The following is a 16007-nucleotide window of genomic DNA, read 5'->3' on the forward strand; positions in this document are numbered from 1 at the left end:
TTGAGATATTTTTAAGATTTATATTTAATATCTGTACTTTCTGTGTTTTAATTATGCATTGTTTTAATTCTATTGTAAACCACTTTGGGATTAATTTATTGAAAAGCAGTATAGAAGTCAAACAATAAAATACAGAAATCAAACAATAAAACTAGGCCCGCATAGCATAATTTATATTCTGCACATTCAGAGCAGTGTTCTCTCTAAGGTGTGCATACACGTACACACTCACAAGTTTTTTTTAATGTACACTCAGTTAATTTTAGATCCCGCTCAGGTTGAATCAGGAAGGCCTCATTCCAAATAGAAGTCAAACAATAAAATACAGAAATCAAACAATAAAACTAGGCCCGCATAGCATAATTTATATTTTGCACATTCAGAGCATTCTAAGGTGTGCACACATGTACACACTCACAAGTTTTTTTTAATGTACACTCAGTTAATTTTAGATCCCGCTCAGGTTGAATCAGGAAGGCCTCATTCCAAATGCATGTGTGCACACACTGCCCTGATACTGCCACCCAGAACAAAACTCATCCCGCACACAGGTGAAAAAAAGTTAGAAATAACACTGGTTTAGAGTAACAAATAAGTTGTAGTGAATACCCACAGAGGTCACACGTTCAGCAACAAGAGTAAGAACCAGGCCATTCAGCAACAAGAGAAAGAAGTGGGTAATTCTACTTTCTCCCTCTGGTGAAATAATAACAACCAACAACAACAACATAGTCAGACAGGTGTTATTGACTGGTTTGTTTTATCAGACATCGAGTCCTTCCTAAGGACATGGGATGGCTGAATTTTATTATCAATTTTGTTGCTATTATTATTATAGCTATCGTCGCAGAATATAGGCTGTTCCCAGTAAAGTTCCTTTTTTTAACTGGCTGATGGTGATTTCTGTGGCCCCTATGGTGTTGAGGTGCTCTTCAAGGTCTTTTGGAATTGCACCTAGGGTGCCAGTTACCACTGGGATTATTTTGGTCTTCTTCTGCCACAGCCTTGCAATTTCAATTTGTAGATTTTTGTATTTTGTGATTTTTTCTAGTTCTTTTTCTTCTATTCTGCTATCCCCTGGTATTGCTATGTCGATTATTTTAACTTGTTTTTCTTTCTTCTCGACTACAGTTATATCTGGCGTATTGTGTGGCAGGTGTTTGTCTGTTTGTAGTCGAAAGTCCCATAATATTTTTGCATCTTTGTTTTCTACAACTTTTTCAATGTTATGGTCCCACCAATTCTTGGCTACAGGTAGCTTGTATTTTTGCAGATGTTCCAGTGTATCATTCCTGCTACCTTGTCATGCCTTTGTTTGTAGTCAGTCTGTGAGATCTTTTTACAACAGCTGAGTAGGTGGTCCACTGTTTCATCTGCTTCTTTACGAAGGCGGCACTTGCTGTTTGTGGTGGATTTTTCAACTTTGGCTCTTCTTGCATTTGTTCTTAGTGCCTGTTCTTGTGCAGCCAGTATTAAACCCTCTGTTTCTTTCTTCAAGTTGCCATTCTTAAACCATTGCCAGGTCTTGGTGATGTCTGATTTTCCACTTATATTGTGCAAATATTGACCATGCAGTGGCCTATTTTTCCATTTTTCTGCTCGGTTCTTGACTTGTTCTTTCTTGTAGGCCTGCTTGTTTTCATTGGTGTTGAATAGTTTCTTGTTACTGACCATTTGAAGTGCATCTTCTTCACAGTCCTTTATATATTCTTCAAAGCCTCTTTTGTTGTCTTCTACTGTTTGATGGACTTGCAGCATTCCTCTTCCACCTGAGCTGCGAGGAACGCATAGCCTATCTACATCACTGTGGGGGTGCAGAGCATGGTTGGTGGTCATGATTTTCCTGGTCTTACGATCTAGCATCTCTAGCTCTGCCTGGGTCCAGTCTATTATTCCTGCACTATATCTGATAATAGGTATAGCCCAGGTGTTTATGGCATGTATGGTGTTCCCGCCATTGAGTTTGGACTTGAGGATTTTTCTAACTCTCTTGATGTATTCACTTTCTATTTTTCTTTTAACTTCAGTGTGTGCAATGCTATCAGCCTGGAGAATGCCCAAGTATTTGTAATGTTCTTTCTCTTCCAGGTTCTTGATCTTGCTTCCATTGGGCAGTTCTATTCCTTCTGTTTTTGTTATTTTTCCTCTTTTCATTATTAATGCAGCACATGTGTCTAGTCCAAACTCCATTGCTATATCACTACTGAATATACGGACAGTGCTTAGCTGTGTCAGTGTTTAATTATTATTGAGTGTTTAATTATTGTTGTTGTTGTTATTGTTATTTTACATTTTATATCCCGCTCTTCCTCCAAGGAGCCCAGAGCGGTGTACTGCATACTTAAGTTTCTCCTCACAACCACCCTGTGAAGCAGGTTAGGCTGAGAGAGAAGTGACTGGCCCAGAGTCACCCAGCCAGTATGATGGCTGAATGGGGATTTGAACTCTGGTCTCCCCAGGTCCATTACTGATGATACAGCACAGAAATGATACAGTATACACAACAAGCGAAAAACATCATCTTTATGTGGGGTTCTTTCCTCACAACAGGCAGCATCCTTCACTCCTCATTCCTTGTTTACTGAATTTATATATTGCCTGAATTTATATATTGCTTGTTTACTGAATTTATATATTGCCTTTCTTCCAAGAAAGTCATGGTAGTTTACAATTTAAAATGGGAAAGAAAGAAAAAAGTTACAAGCTTCAGAAAACAATGAAACAACAGAGTGATCTTGTCCAGAGTGGATAGCTCCCTAGCTTCTGTTTCTCCTCTTCTGCCTTCCCCTCGGGGGCACACAGGTCTTTAAATGAGGAGTTTCCCCAAATGAACTCTTTCAGGCTGTCAGCATCTTGGTCTCTCTACAAGCATTCTCTCCCTTTTGTCTTCCCTTCAAGCTAAACAGGTCTTTAACTAATCTCAGGTACATCGGGGAGAGGCTGCTCCAAATGGGGCCTGGGTCTGAATATGGTGCAATTCTATGCCACAGCATGGGCAGAAAACTGAATAATGTGACACGGTTTTAAGTGCCGTCCCTATGTGGCACCTAATGTGGCGTTTTGTCTTGTGGACATATGAACAAGCTCTACCCTTGTGCAGACACAGGCTTGCCATACGACTGAGAGATTGAAGGAACAGCCAGCCATTAAAAATGATATATTGAAAAATGTTTGTTTTTAGGGGTGGGGGTGGTGCAGGTGCTGGACAGTTTGAGTTGTGCGATTAAACAAATGGGGTGTAAAATAAAGGCTGTGGCAGTAAGGCAAGGGGGAGAAGGCCCTTGAGAGACACACTCCGTTATATTGCACTCCTACTTCATATAAATCTAACCCACAGAAGCCCTTGCTGGAATACATGTAACCTGACTAAAAAAACTCTGAAGGGATAAAAGACTGAATAATCTGTTGTGAACAAGCAAACTGGTTTCTTTTAAAAGTGCTACAGGGAAACCTCTGATTAAGTTTTAGAAAGTGCAACCCAGATAGTTCCTGAAGATCCATTTACTACGACAAGCCTATTTTTTCTTTTCTCGTACAGAACAAGTTCCATACAAACACCACCTCCAGCACCTTCTTTCTGAAGCCGATTTCAACCCCCAAAGCCTGGTTCCACCTTTGCTCAAAAGGTGACCATATGAAGCTGCCATGACCAGAATCAGACTGATGCTCTGCCTAGCCCTAGCAGTGTCTACTCTGATTGGGAGCAGGGTCAGGAATTCTCAACGTTGGGTCCCCAGATGCTACTGGACTTCAAACTACCATAATCCCCAGCCCCAGTGGCCTTTGGTTGGGAATTATGAGAGTTGAATTCCAATAACATCTGGAGACCCAACGTTGTGAATCCCTGGACTAGATGACCAGATTCATGTAGGACTGGACAAGTCTTACATGAATTCTCCAAGACACGCTAATCATAGTCTTCAACACTGTTGGCATTCAGGTCTTCCTTACCTTGCCTTTCTTCAGCTACTGTACTGCACTCCTCTAATTCTGACCCCAGATGTGGCAACTCATCCCTTTGTATGGGAACTTCTCAGAGTTGACAACACACCCCATCAGGGAATCTCTCTGCCCAGGTGCTAGGGTCCTAAAACCATCAAAGGTAATATCCGATGTGCAACTATTTGAAAAGGATGAATTAACAGAGCCCAAATCCAGGAGGGGCAGTTCAGTCAGAATCTGAACCATGCCACTCGCCACTTAAGGCAGTCCGTTCTTCAAGAGGCTCCCAACAGAGAAGACAGAGGGCACAATCTAAAGCTGTTCATCAGCATCGCAGCAAGAAAGCTTTAAGATAATAGTGTCACTCTTTTACATTCCGTACAGCTTTGCTTGAAGGACTGAACTCTAGTCATCATCAGACTTTGCTTGGGGCGAGTGGGGGGGGGATATGACTCAGTTCAGCTTCGAATTCAATCAACATCTGCTTTTCCTGGAAGTTTCCACAGCCCAAGACTGACCCTGCCTCTTCAGAAACTATACTTTGGACCGGCTGTGTGAAACCTGCTACCTGTCCTTGGATTATGCCAATGGAAGGTATGTATGTGCTAGATCTGACATTGTTTCACCGTATCATCGTATCAGGAACCCTATTTGACTTATAGGGTTCCAAGGCAGTCTGCCATCTATGTACTGACTAGACCCAGATCAACAAAGTTGCTGCATAATGTGATATCAGACCACATTCACAGGCTATCATGACCCCAAGTCAGACACTCAGGGGATGAGTTGGGACAGGATACCCCAATAGCATTGAATCCTCCCCCTTCGCTGCAACTAGAGGAAATGATGGGAGAGAAAGCCTCCATCTCATTGAACCCTGGAGGGGCACCAGGAAGGGAAACCCTCGCAGCTTCAGCTCCTTCCCCTGCACACAGACCAGAGGATGCACCCCTCCAACTCCTCAGACTTTGAAGAACCCTTAGATGATTTACCAGACAAGATGGAACCTCCTCACCTCAATGCAGCCTATGTCTACGAAATAGGGGCCAGGCCCTTTAAGCTCACCAGCCCTTCAGAGTAAAGGGCAGGGCCAGCGTCAACTTAACTCTTCATAAAGGCTCAGTTGGCTTCAGGACCTTGCTGAAGCAACATGTTTGCAAAAGCTCTTGCCCTGACCTTGCCTTGTTTGAGTAAACTGGATTTCCTGGCCTTGACCCTTGCTTGTTTGGACTTTGACTCTTGCCTGCTCCCATGTACACCTGACTCTCTGGCTTCCGACTGTGGCTTAGCTGGCTTACTCTGGATGCTCCCACACTGAACTTTCCCCCCTGGCTCTTGTTCCTGACATTCCTACATGGACTTGAGCTCCTGGCTCCAAACCCTGGTTCACCGACTGACACTTCTCCTTCATTAGATCCACTCCTCCAGCCCAAGACTTCAGCCTCACGCTTGCCCTGGGTTAGGCAACCCTCATGCCCTTGCAGGTTACAATATAGGCCTCACAGTCTGGCTGGATCAAAACATCAGTTTCCATTTATCTGAAATGCAGAATTCCATATAACAGGAGAAAGAAAGAAGCTTTGGCAGGCAGCCTAACTCTCACTCAGTGCCACAAAAATTGGGGAAGCAGAAGGTGCGTTCATGAAGAATAAGAACTAAATAAGAGAACCATCACAACCAGACACCATTTAAACATTACTGGGGTGGGGGTGAGAATCAAAGTACATAATAACAATTGTTCCTTTTAAAAAATGCTAGCATTAATTACATTCTTACATGAAAATACTAAACACATTTCCTCGTGAAAACTAAAAATCAATTAAGGCCAGACATTATATTTCAAAGAGCAGGGACTTCACCATAACACATTGATTTGCTTTACTATTCAATCAAGAGAGGCATGATATTTTAGCTTTTGTTCTTTTGGAAGAGCATTTACACTCTGGTATCCAATTATATACAACGTTAACCTAATTCAATTACATAATAATATAGTGCTGTGAAAGAAATAAGCAATGTATGGCACAAGCAATTTTAGGAGTTCTAATTACAATCTTACATAAGAAAACTAAAATAATAAGCCTGCTTTGAACCTCTAAAGAAAGGACAACACACTGTGTATTATATGTGTTACACACATTTAAGTAATATTAATACTCAGTAGGAGAATCTCCCACAAAATAATTTCCAACAGGCTGTGTCAGAGTAGGGTGAGCTATGGGTTGGAGCTAAAGCTTTACATGTAGAAGATTTCAGATTCAATCCTTGGCATCTCCAGCTAATATCTCAGGTGGTGGGACTAGAAAGGTTCTCTGCTCCAGTCTTCAAGAGCTACTACCAAGCTGGTCTTGTGGCAGCAAGTATGACTTGTCCCCTTAGCTAAGCAGGGTCTGCCCTGCTGGCATATGAAAGGGAGACTAGAAGTGTGAGCACTGGAAGAGATTCCCCTCAGGGGATGGGGCCTCTCTGGGAAGAGCAGAAGGTTCCAAGTTCCCTCCCTGGCAGCATCTCCAAGATAGGGCTGAGAAAGAGACTCCTGCCTGCAACAAAAGCCTCTGCCAGTCTGTGAAGACAATACTGAGCTAGATAGATCAATGGTCTGACTCAGTATGTGGCAGCTTCCTATGTTCCTATGTACCAGCATTAGGCTTGATGGACCGTTGGGCTGACAGCAGAAGGAGATATCCTAGGCCGGGGTGGCAAACCTGGCCCTCCAGCTGTTGTTGAATTACAACTTCCATCATCCCCAGCCACAATAAATAGGCTTTTCATGCTAGCTCATGCTTAGGAGTTCTCAATGTTTTTCCAGCCCTGTAGTAAAGGTAAAGTGTGCCGTCAAGCCGATTTTGACTCCTGGCGCCCACAAAGCCCTGAGGTTTTCTTTGGTAGAACAGAGGCAGGGTTTATCATTGCTTCTTCCCACACAGTATGAGATGATGCCTTTCAGCATCTTCCTGTATTGCTGCTGCCCGATATAGTACCAGCAGGGATTCGAACCCGCAACCTTCTGCTTGTTAGTCAAGCATTTCCCCGTTGTGCCACTCAGACCCTTAGCCCTGTAGAAGGCACCTAATAAAAACTCTAATGGCTTGGTGGATGGTTTAGGAGTACCAGTGTTCCCTCTAACAGGGATTTCCAAATGTTGATGACTATAACTCCCAGAATCCCCAAGCAAACGCCATTGCAAATGAGGATTCTGGGAGTTGTAGTCAACGACATCTGGAAATCCCTGTTAGAGGGGGCACTGAGGAGCACCTGATGCTGTAGCATGGTTTAAACTGAGCAAGGGTGGACCTGCCCAGTGTCTGCATGGGTGAACACTGGGAGCCCCATAGAAGCAGCTCTAGAGCTTTCTAGAAGAATCAGGTCACTCAAAGTCGGACCTTGTGAATTTTAGAAGTTGTTGCTTCACTTCTACTTTATTAATGTATGATTGAAAGCACTGTTTAGTACAGAACTGAGTTCTTCTCTGACCTGTGCCTTCAAAATCTACTAAACATTTTAAGCTCAGGCTTCAGTCTTTCAAAAGCAGGAGTGCAGTCTGTAAGAAAAGAGCTCTTATAACTCAGATGCATTATACCATGTTCTTCAGAAGGAAACCGAACAGAGCTTTCCCCCACCCCGAAAAAACAATGCTACATTTTGCATCTTCAAAGCCCAATGTAAGTACTTCTCTTTAAAGCAGTTTCACTATTTCCCCTGCTGTTAGAATGCATCTCTTGATCAATCTGAGGAGTTCAGAGACACGGAGTGGTGAGCTTTTTCCTGAGTAATTCCACTGCTAGGCAAATGGTTTACTAGGGCTCCAGAGGAAAACACCACACAAAGGGAAAAACAAAACTGAACTTTTAAAAGATGAGCATTCTCGCATAGCAATGCACTTCAGTTTCTGAGGTCAAACAAATGTAGACAGAACGTGAGCCTCTGAAAAGAAAATTCTCCACGAATTTGCTGTTCTGTTTAACACCTATCCACACAAAACAAATATGAGCCCCATCAGACCTCACATTCAAAATATCACTGGAGGCAGACTTTATATTCAATATAATCTCTCCATTTACTGCAATAGTTCAAGAAGCATATGTTTAAACACAAATGCTGAAGATCCATTCATTCCCAGGACAAACCTTTTATGAGCTTCAGCATCTCTTCGGGCTTGTTCCAAGGCCAATTCTTCAGCTATTCTTTTCTTTAGGTCTTCTTCATTCACTGGAATTAAGAGTGTCATGGATATATTATACAGATATTACCAGAACACAGTAATGTCTTCAACACAACCAGCAAGAAAAACACTGAGTTTTTTTTTTAGAAACATTCATCATTTATAATACGAATTGATAATGCTCATTGTTAGCTCACACCAACTGATAACAGTTTGTTTAAAATTTTTATATATTGCCTTTTATATAAGATTCTAGGTTGCTTTTAAAAAAGAATTAAAATACAATTAATTCCTGCTTAAACTAATACTACTCAAAAAGATATTGCTTAAGAAGGTCTTTGGCAAAGCCATGATTTAAAAAAACGACTGCCGGGTCACTTTGCCAAATCACCTAGAATAAGCAAGGGGCTGTGTGGTGTGGCTCAAAGTCTTGCAGACAAATAACCAGGGCTACCAGCAATTGAAGTTGAAGGCCGTGCTATACAAGACAGTGGACAAGGAAACATTCAGGCAAAAACATGCATTTGCAGGGCCAGTGTTCACTCTAAGGTGTGCGCACGTGCACGCGCTCACAAGTTTTTGGATGTCCACGCAGTTCATTTTAGATCACACTCAGGTTGAAACAGGAAGGCCCCATTATGATTGCAGGTGTGCACACCCTGCCTTGCTACTGCCGCCCAGAACAAAACTCATTGATTCTGCACAGAGATGGAAAAAAATTAGAGGACCACTGCTGCAGGCAAGTAAAGCAGCTATAGAAAGTTGTGAGCAGAAGCCCAAGCATAGCAATGGGAAGAGAGGCTTCTGAACCCTTTCTCCTCTTGCTGTTTGTGAAGCAGACAAAATCTCCCACTGCCCAGTCGCTTCCCGCAGCTAGAGGAAAGATGGTCTGCAGAGTGAAAAGCTGCTTTTCTTCAAAACACTACACAAAACAAATCATTTTGCGGGGGCAAGGGGGGAGACTCTTGACCCAACACCAAGCCCAGAGCAAACATTCATGAATGCCTAGTATGGAAAGAATGCAGTAGTAGCATTAATACACACACTACCTGTTGATTTCAACACAGCATGAGCAAATGAATTTATCTATTAGAACCGGGGCCAACATGAAGTCGGGGTGCAAGTAATGCAATTGGTACAATCTGGGGGGGGGGAGGAGGTTATGTATGCTTCCGTGCTGCTTGGCTCACAGTACAGTAGCGATTCCAAATTAAACGTCCCCGAGTTCAACAGTGCCAACTTATATAGACACCCAGCACTTTTCACCCCAGCAACAGGCTAATGTTTCAGAAATGGGTGTGTGTGTGTGTTAAGAACACACTCCTTCCAAGCTTCCCAAGTTATGACTACTAACAAGATATAACAGCGATATAGCAAGATTCTGAAAGGCATCATCTCATACTGTGAGGGAGAAGGCAATGGTAAACCTCTCCTGTATTATACCAAAGACAACCACATGGCTCTGTGGTCACCAGGAGTTGACACCAATTCGACAGCATACTTTACCTTTATAATGCTTATGAATGACATCTAACCCAAACTTGTTGAAATAAACCATATGAGAAAAGCTTTGCCAACATGCCACAACTTTTCACAATGTGGGGCTGAATTAGCAGCACTGTATCTGACAGTGGGAATAATTTGTACCATGCATAGAGTTTAGGGTTCAATCCAATGGAAATGTCTTCTGTGCAAATCTCAGTGAAAATGAGTAGGAGTTCTGCAACAGAGCCTTCTTCAAGGAGAGTTCCCAGGAGATCATACTCACCATTTTATTTCTTCTCTCCCCCGCCCCATCTGCAACAACCCCCAACAAAGCACAACTGCACTATCAGGGCAGCAAAACATTTTACACTCCCACTGATCATTAGATCAATCTTAGCTCTGGAGAGCTATTTTTAATTTTTCAGCTCTTAGGCTTGGCACCTGACAACAGGCACAAAATGTCTAACAATTAAGGTGTCCACCAACCTATGATTCATCCTTTTTTATTGCTCCTGCATGTAAAGATGGATTTAGAAAAGGCTAATGGGCCATAGAACCAACTTCTGAAGAACAATAAATAAGATCTGGGTATCAGCCAATAAAGACATGGCACGTTTGACCTTAACAATCAATTAGGTTATACATTGATCAGCCAGATCCTAATAGGGAATAAAAGTGGAGCTGTAGATCATTAAATAGAAATTCTATTAGCCCGTGTAAGGAGGATGGCTCCCAAATGAGAAATTGAAGCAAGCTGAGTAAAGACTAATCCTAGAAGGAGGACACGGTATGAGAAATAACTCCCACAATTTTATTTATCTGTCCAAGTGCTTTCAAGAAAACAAATAATTTGACTCAAATTGATGTGTTAAAACATCTAGGCAGACAATTCCTATTTAGCTGATGTGAATAAATCGTGTGCAAATAAACCACTGGAGAATACAGCAGAGCATAATTACTCCAAGTCTGGTCAAGTTAAGGTCATATAGCGAGAACCAGCTATTGGCAGGGAACCTAATTTTTCTCAGGGCAGATTCTGAGGTTATGCCAGAAGACTTTGCAACGTGATCCTATGAGCAGATATTCATGGATAAAGTTATGTCAATGAACAACAGTGGTGTTTGCATTTTATACAGTAACCAGGCTCTGTATTTACTACATTTAGATACTGTGTTTATTATTTACACACACACGGCCTATGTTGTTTAGGACTTTATAGGTTATAACCAGCACCTTGTATTTTGCCCAGAAACATATTGGTAGCCAGTGTAGTTCTTTCAATACAGGAGTAATATGGTCCTCTCAAGATGTTCCAGAGACCAATCTGGCTGCCACATTCTGTGCCAACTGCAGTTTCCAGACTACGTACAAAGGCAGCTCCACATAGAGTGCATTGCAGTAGTTAAGTTAACAGCACACATACCACTGTTCTGAGATCACTTATCTCAAGAAACGGAAGGAGCTGGCATACCAATCAAAGCTGACAGAACACTTCTGGCCAATGCCTCAACCTGGGACACTAGGGAGAGATTAGGATGCAGAAACACCCCCAGAGAGTGTTCGTATTCCTTCTGGGGAAGTGTAACCCCATCCAGAACTGACAGGTCAAAATAATCTCTCGGGTTCTGGCCCCGCACAATAAGTATCTCCATTTTATCTGGATTCAGTCTCAGCTAGTTATCCCTCATAAAGCCCATCTCCGACTCCAAGCAGGCATTTATGAAGGTTATGCCTTCTCTTGATGTTGACAACATGGAGAAATAGATTGGGGTGTCATCAGCATATTGATAACATCCTGCACGAAATCTCCCAATGATCTCTCTCAGAGATTTCATGTAGATGTTAAACAGCATTGGAGACAATATGGAGCTCTGAGTAACACCATATGCAAGTTCAGGTTTTTAAGAGCAACAGTCTCCAAGGGACACCCTCTGGAATCTTTCTGGCAGGTAGGAGCTGAACCACCACTATTGAATATACGGACAGTGTTTAGTAGTGATTCGATTTCTGACTGGGACTTTCCATACAACTTCAAATCGTCCAAGTACAGCAGATGGTTGATTTTACTTGATGTTTTCGATGTTTGGTATCCGAGGCCTGTTTTGTTGAGTATTTGTGAAAGTGGGGTCATGGCGATTACAAACAACAGAGGGGATAGTGAGTCCCCTTGGAAAATGCCTCTTCTAATGCTAACCTGTCCAAGTGTCTCGCCATTGATTGTTAACTGTGTACTCCACATGCTCATTGCTTTTTAAATAAATATCTGAATGTTTTTGTTGACACCAGTTGTTTCTAAACATTTTAGTATCCATGTGTGAGGCAATGAATCGAAGGCTTTCTTGTAGTCAATCCATGCAACACTTAGATTGGTTTTTCTTCTCTTGCCATTTTCTAAAATCATTTTGTCAATCAGCAGCTGGTCTTTTGTGCCTCTGGTGTTTGGGCAATTTCCTTTCTGTTCAACTGGAAGCTGTTTGTTAGTTAATAAGTGTTGCATCACTTCATCTGCTATTATTCCAGTTAATAATTTGATCATGGTTGGCAGACAGGTTATTGGTCTATAATTACTTGGAACTGCACCTTTTGCTGGGTCTTTCATGATGAAATGAGTTTTCCCAGTTGTTAGCCATTGTTCAATATCACCTCCTTGCAAAATGTGATTGAACTGTTTTGATAGTTGTTTATGAAGGCTTGTTAGGTGTTTAAGCCAAAAGCCATGCTGTTCATCGTCGCCTGGCGCAGTCCAATTTTTAATTTTCTTTGCTCTTTCACTTATTAATTCTGGTGTTACTATTAGATCTTGCATATGTTGATTACATTTTTTGACCTCTTTCATCCAGCCTTCTTTTTTATTATAATCTATTGGATTGTCCCATAGTTTCCCCCAGAATTGCACTGTTTCTTCTTTATTGGGTGTTTCTAGGTTTCTTGCAGTTTCTCCTTCTATGCTTTGGTAGAAACGTCTCTGATTCGACTGGAATTGGAGATTCTGCCTCTGTTGTGTAGTTCTGGCTTCATATCTGCTAATCATCTTTGACACAGCTGTTATTTGCTGCTTTATTATTTCCAGGACTTCTCTAATTTTCCTTGAATCTAGGTGGTATTTTTGGATCAGATACTGTTTAGTGTTTTCATTCTTCAGCTTCTTGTCTTTCATATCTTTCAATTTACTAGCATCTGATCTAAGCCTGGAGATTTTATTTTTCTAATCTAATCTTCCATTTAGGTGATGTACTACTTTCTTTTTTTACAGGTCCATTGATCTTATATCCGAGCTCTTGTGTTGTTATTGTTGCTGCACTGTACATTAGTTGGTTTGTTTCTTGCAAATTATTGGTTGTTATTTCTGCAAGTGCCTCATTGACATCTTTTGATGCCTGAGCAAGTTGTTTTTTGGCAACTGTTTTTAGAGCGGGAAGTCAAACCCTGGTGGTTGTTTGGTTCATGTGCTCAGTTATTTTTTGCTTTAGTTCTTGTTGCTTTTCTGTTAAACAGCATTCGGGTTTTTGAGGTGAAGGCAAAGGGGAGGTTGCCTGGTTTTGATTTTGAAACAGTTCAGCAACAGTGGCATCCTCTATTTCCAACACCTCCTCCACCTGCGTCTGAGCAACTGCTTCCATTGGTGGTAATTCTTCTTCCATATCTTGAGCCTGTGTTGCTCTTTGCAGTTCTTCCAGCTCAACTTCTCTGAATACTTTATTTCTTATTATGAATCTTCTCTGGTCTGCTAGCCTTTGTTCTGTTATTTCTGTATCTAGATGCTTCTCTTTCCAAATATGGTACATTCTTTTTAAATAACCTCTTCTAGTTGGACTAGACTTGTAATAGCAGATCATTATTTCCTTGTTGGCATTTTTTGTATATTTTTTCTGGTTAAGTGATGTTTCTTCCAGTAACTTTGCTGTCTCCAGCCATGGTTGCTCAACTGAAGATCCTGAGTCCTGTAGCACACTTGCCACCAGATGTCCAGGGACTCCAGCACCTGGCGCGGTCCTTGTTGACCTGGGCGACGACCAATAAGTATAGATTTATTAAAGTTACGTCTCACCATATTGTTGATGGTAGAGGCACCCTTTGTCTGGCTCCTCTGGTGAGACCTGTCCAGTATGGTTGGACCTCTGGCATAGCTCTCACCTTCCTCAGAGCACACAAGCCCCACAACCACGCCAAAGTAGTGCCTCACTGGGGGTTGTTGTTGTTGTTGTTGTTGTTGTTATTACTATTACATTTATATCCCGCTCTTCCTCCAAGGAGCCCAGAGCGGTGTACTACATACTTAAGTTTCTCTTTCACAACAACCCTGTGAAGTAGGTTAGGCTGAGAGAGAAGTGGCTGGCCCCGAGTCACCCAGCTAGTTTCCTGGCTGAATGGGGATTTGAACTCGGGTCTCCCTGGTCCTAGTCCAGCACTCTAACCACTACACCATGCTGGCTCTCAATGAAGACATTGAAGTGGTGAATAGCTTCTGCCTTTTAGGATCAATCGTCAACAGTAAAGGATCCAGCAGTCAAGAAATAAACCATAGACTAGCACTTCGTAAGGTTGCAATGAAGGCCTTGGAAAGAATATTTAGATGCCGTGATGTGTATATACCTACAAAGTTTAGAATCGTTTGGACAATGGTTTCAGCCATTTCAAAAGTGATGACAGGAGTTGCAGGAACATAAGTCTCTGCAGACCAGCCCCACGACCTCCTGTCAACTTCCAGTTGGCCACCCTGTCCTAAGAGCTGCTTGCCTCTGGATAATCTGCTGCTCTTTCTCCAGACCTCTGCATCTCCTGACAAACTGCCCAGCAGTCAGACCAGGGTAGATGGCTGAACCACCAACTATACTAAAGGCAATATCACTATGCCAATTTGTTATAACATAGTGAGCCATTTAGAAAGGAAGTAAAATTTACTGCTGACAGAGCAGGGCAATTTGTTCACTCAAATCAAGTACAAAACGGACTTGAAGCTGATTTATTATAAAGAGCTTTACTGCCGTCCCAAATAATTTGGATGCGAAAGCTCATTAAAATACTAGAGCTACAACATACCTGAGCAGTTTCTCACATCTAGTGCATAATAATTTCCCAAATGGGTGAACAAAAGAGGCAAAGAAGGCAAACCTGCTGATATAATTTTGTTTGGTTTTTTTAAAAGCCTTTGAAAAATCCCTCACAAGCAGCTATTAAAGCGGCTCAGTGGTCCTGGGGCGTGAGGCACAGTGCTGTCACAAATGAGACGTTTGCTGAGACAGACTGAGAGACCAGAGGAAGTGCGTTTGCAAAGAAGGCAAACAGAACGTCGAAGCCTTCCCTACATAATTATGATGAGACAGATCTCAGAAGCACTTCAGAGAGACTTGGAGGACACGTGTACCAAGTGGCACTTCTGCTTTTGTAGACTTGAGGATGCAGCAAAGGACAGGTTCAATGCACACATAGCCAAGACAGAATCATAATGGTCACAGGTGTAGCTCCATCCAACATAGCACTGGGATGCTACGCAAATGCTGCCAATTCACCACTTTTGTGCCTAAGACAGTGCCTTATACAAACTCAGACTTTTTGTACATCAAGGCCAGTATTGTCCAAGATGACAGGCAGTAACTTTAAAGGGAGATCTTCCCCAGCACCCATGACCCTGGATCTTCCAGATGTAAGACATGTGTTCTAGTGTGGTCCTTCCACTTATTATATAACTGACTGAACATTCAACGGAGAAACGAACACCCCTGTGTAGATGCTTTTTAATTGTCTCATGGTATCTTCGGAGCGGGGCGGAGGGAGGCAGAAGTGAAGACTCCTTACCTGCCAGTCCTGTCATAAACTCACACACACACACACACACACACACACACACTCACTCTGAGTACCAGTTGCAGGAGAGTAACAGCAGGAGAGAGGGCATGCCCTCAACTCCTGCCAGTGGCTTCCAGCGGCATCTGGTGGGCCACTGTGCAAAACAGGATGCTGGACTAGAATGGCCTCCTTGGGCCTGATCCAGCAAGGCTGTTCTTATGTTCTTACACACACACCCAATAGGAAGCAAGCATCCACTGCCTTGGACTACAACCACAAACCCATTCAAACACAGATTTACCTTTTATAGTTATGTGTTTGATTTAATTTCCTTTTCAATGACATTTGCAGATAATTGGGCTATCCCACCCCAGAGAACCAAATAAAAGCCAAAGAACTATTCTGTCATTTGCATACTATTGGCATATATTTGCAACTACAATACAATGCTTGCTGTAAATAATGGTTGACTACAAAAGTTTAGAATCACATCGAGTTAACTAGCTTGGCATTCTATAAATAGCACAAGTCCGTTATGATTCCACAAATAATACTTTAAATGCTTGGTGGGGGGGCGGGTTTCTAATAATTGACCAGTCAAATGATCAACTTTTTTTTTAATGCTCAACTC

The 16007-nt window shown here is 42.2% G+C and overlaps 1 protein-coding gene across 2 annotated transcripts in view; it reads right to left on the reverse strand.

Annotated features, from left to right (window-relative positions):
* The window catches only part of CHCHD3 (coiled-coil-helix-coiled-coil-helix domain containing 3), a 275812-nt gene that overhangs the window by 206703 nt on the left and 53102 nt on the right, over positions 1-16007 (reverse strand). For both annotated transcript variants that reach the window (XM_053258022.1, XM_053258021.1), the window contains exon 3: positions 8070-8151. In XM_053258022.1, the coding sequence (XP_053113997.1) occupies positions 8070-8151 (82 nt within the window). The remainder of the gene's footprint in view (positions 1-8069; positions 8152-16007) is intronic.

Source organism: Hemicordylus capensis, chromosome 5 (assembly GCF_027244095.1).
Source record: "Hemicordylus capensis ecotype Gifberg chromosome 5, rHemCap1.1.pri, whole genome shotgun sequence".
Lineage (NCBI taxonomy): Eukaryota > Metazoa > Chordata > Lepidosauria > Squamata > Cordylidae > Hemicordylus > Hemicordylus capensis.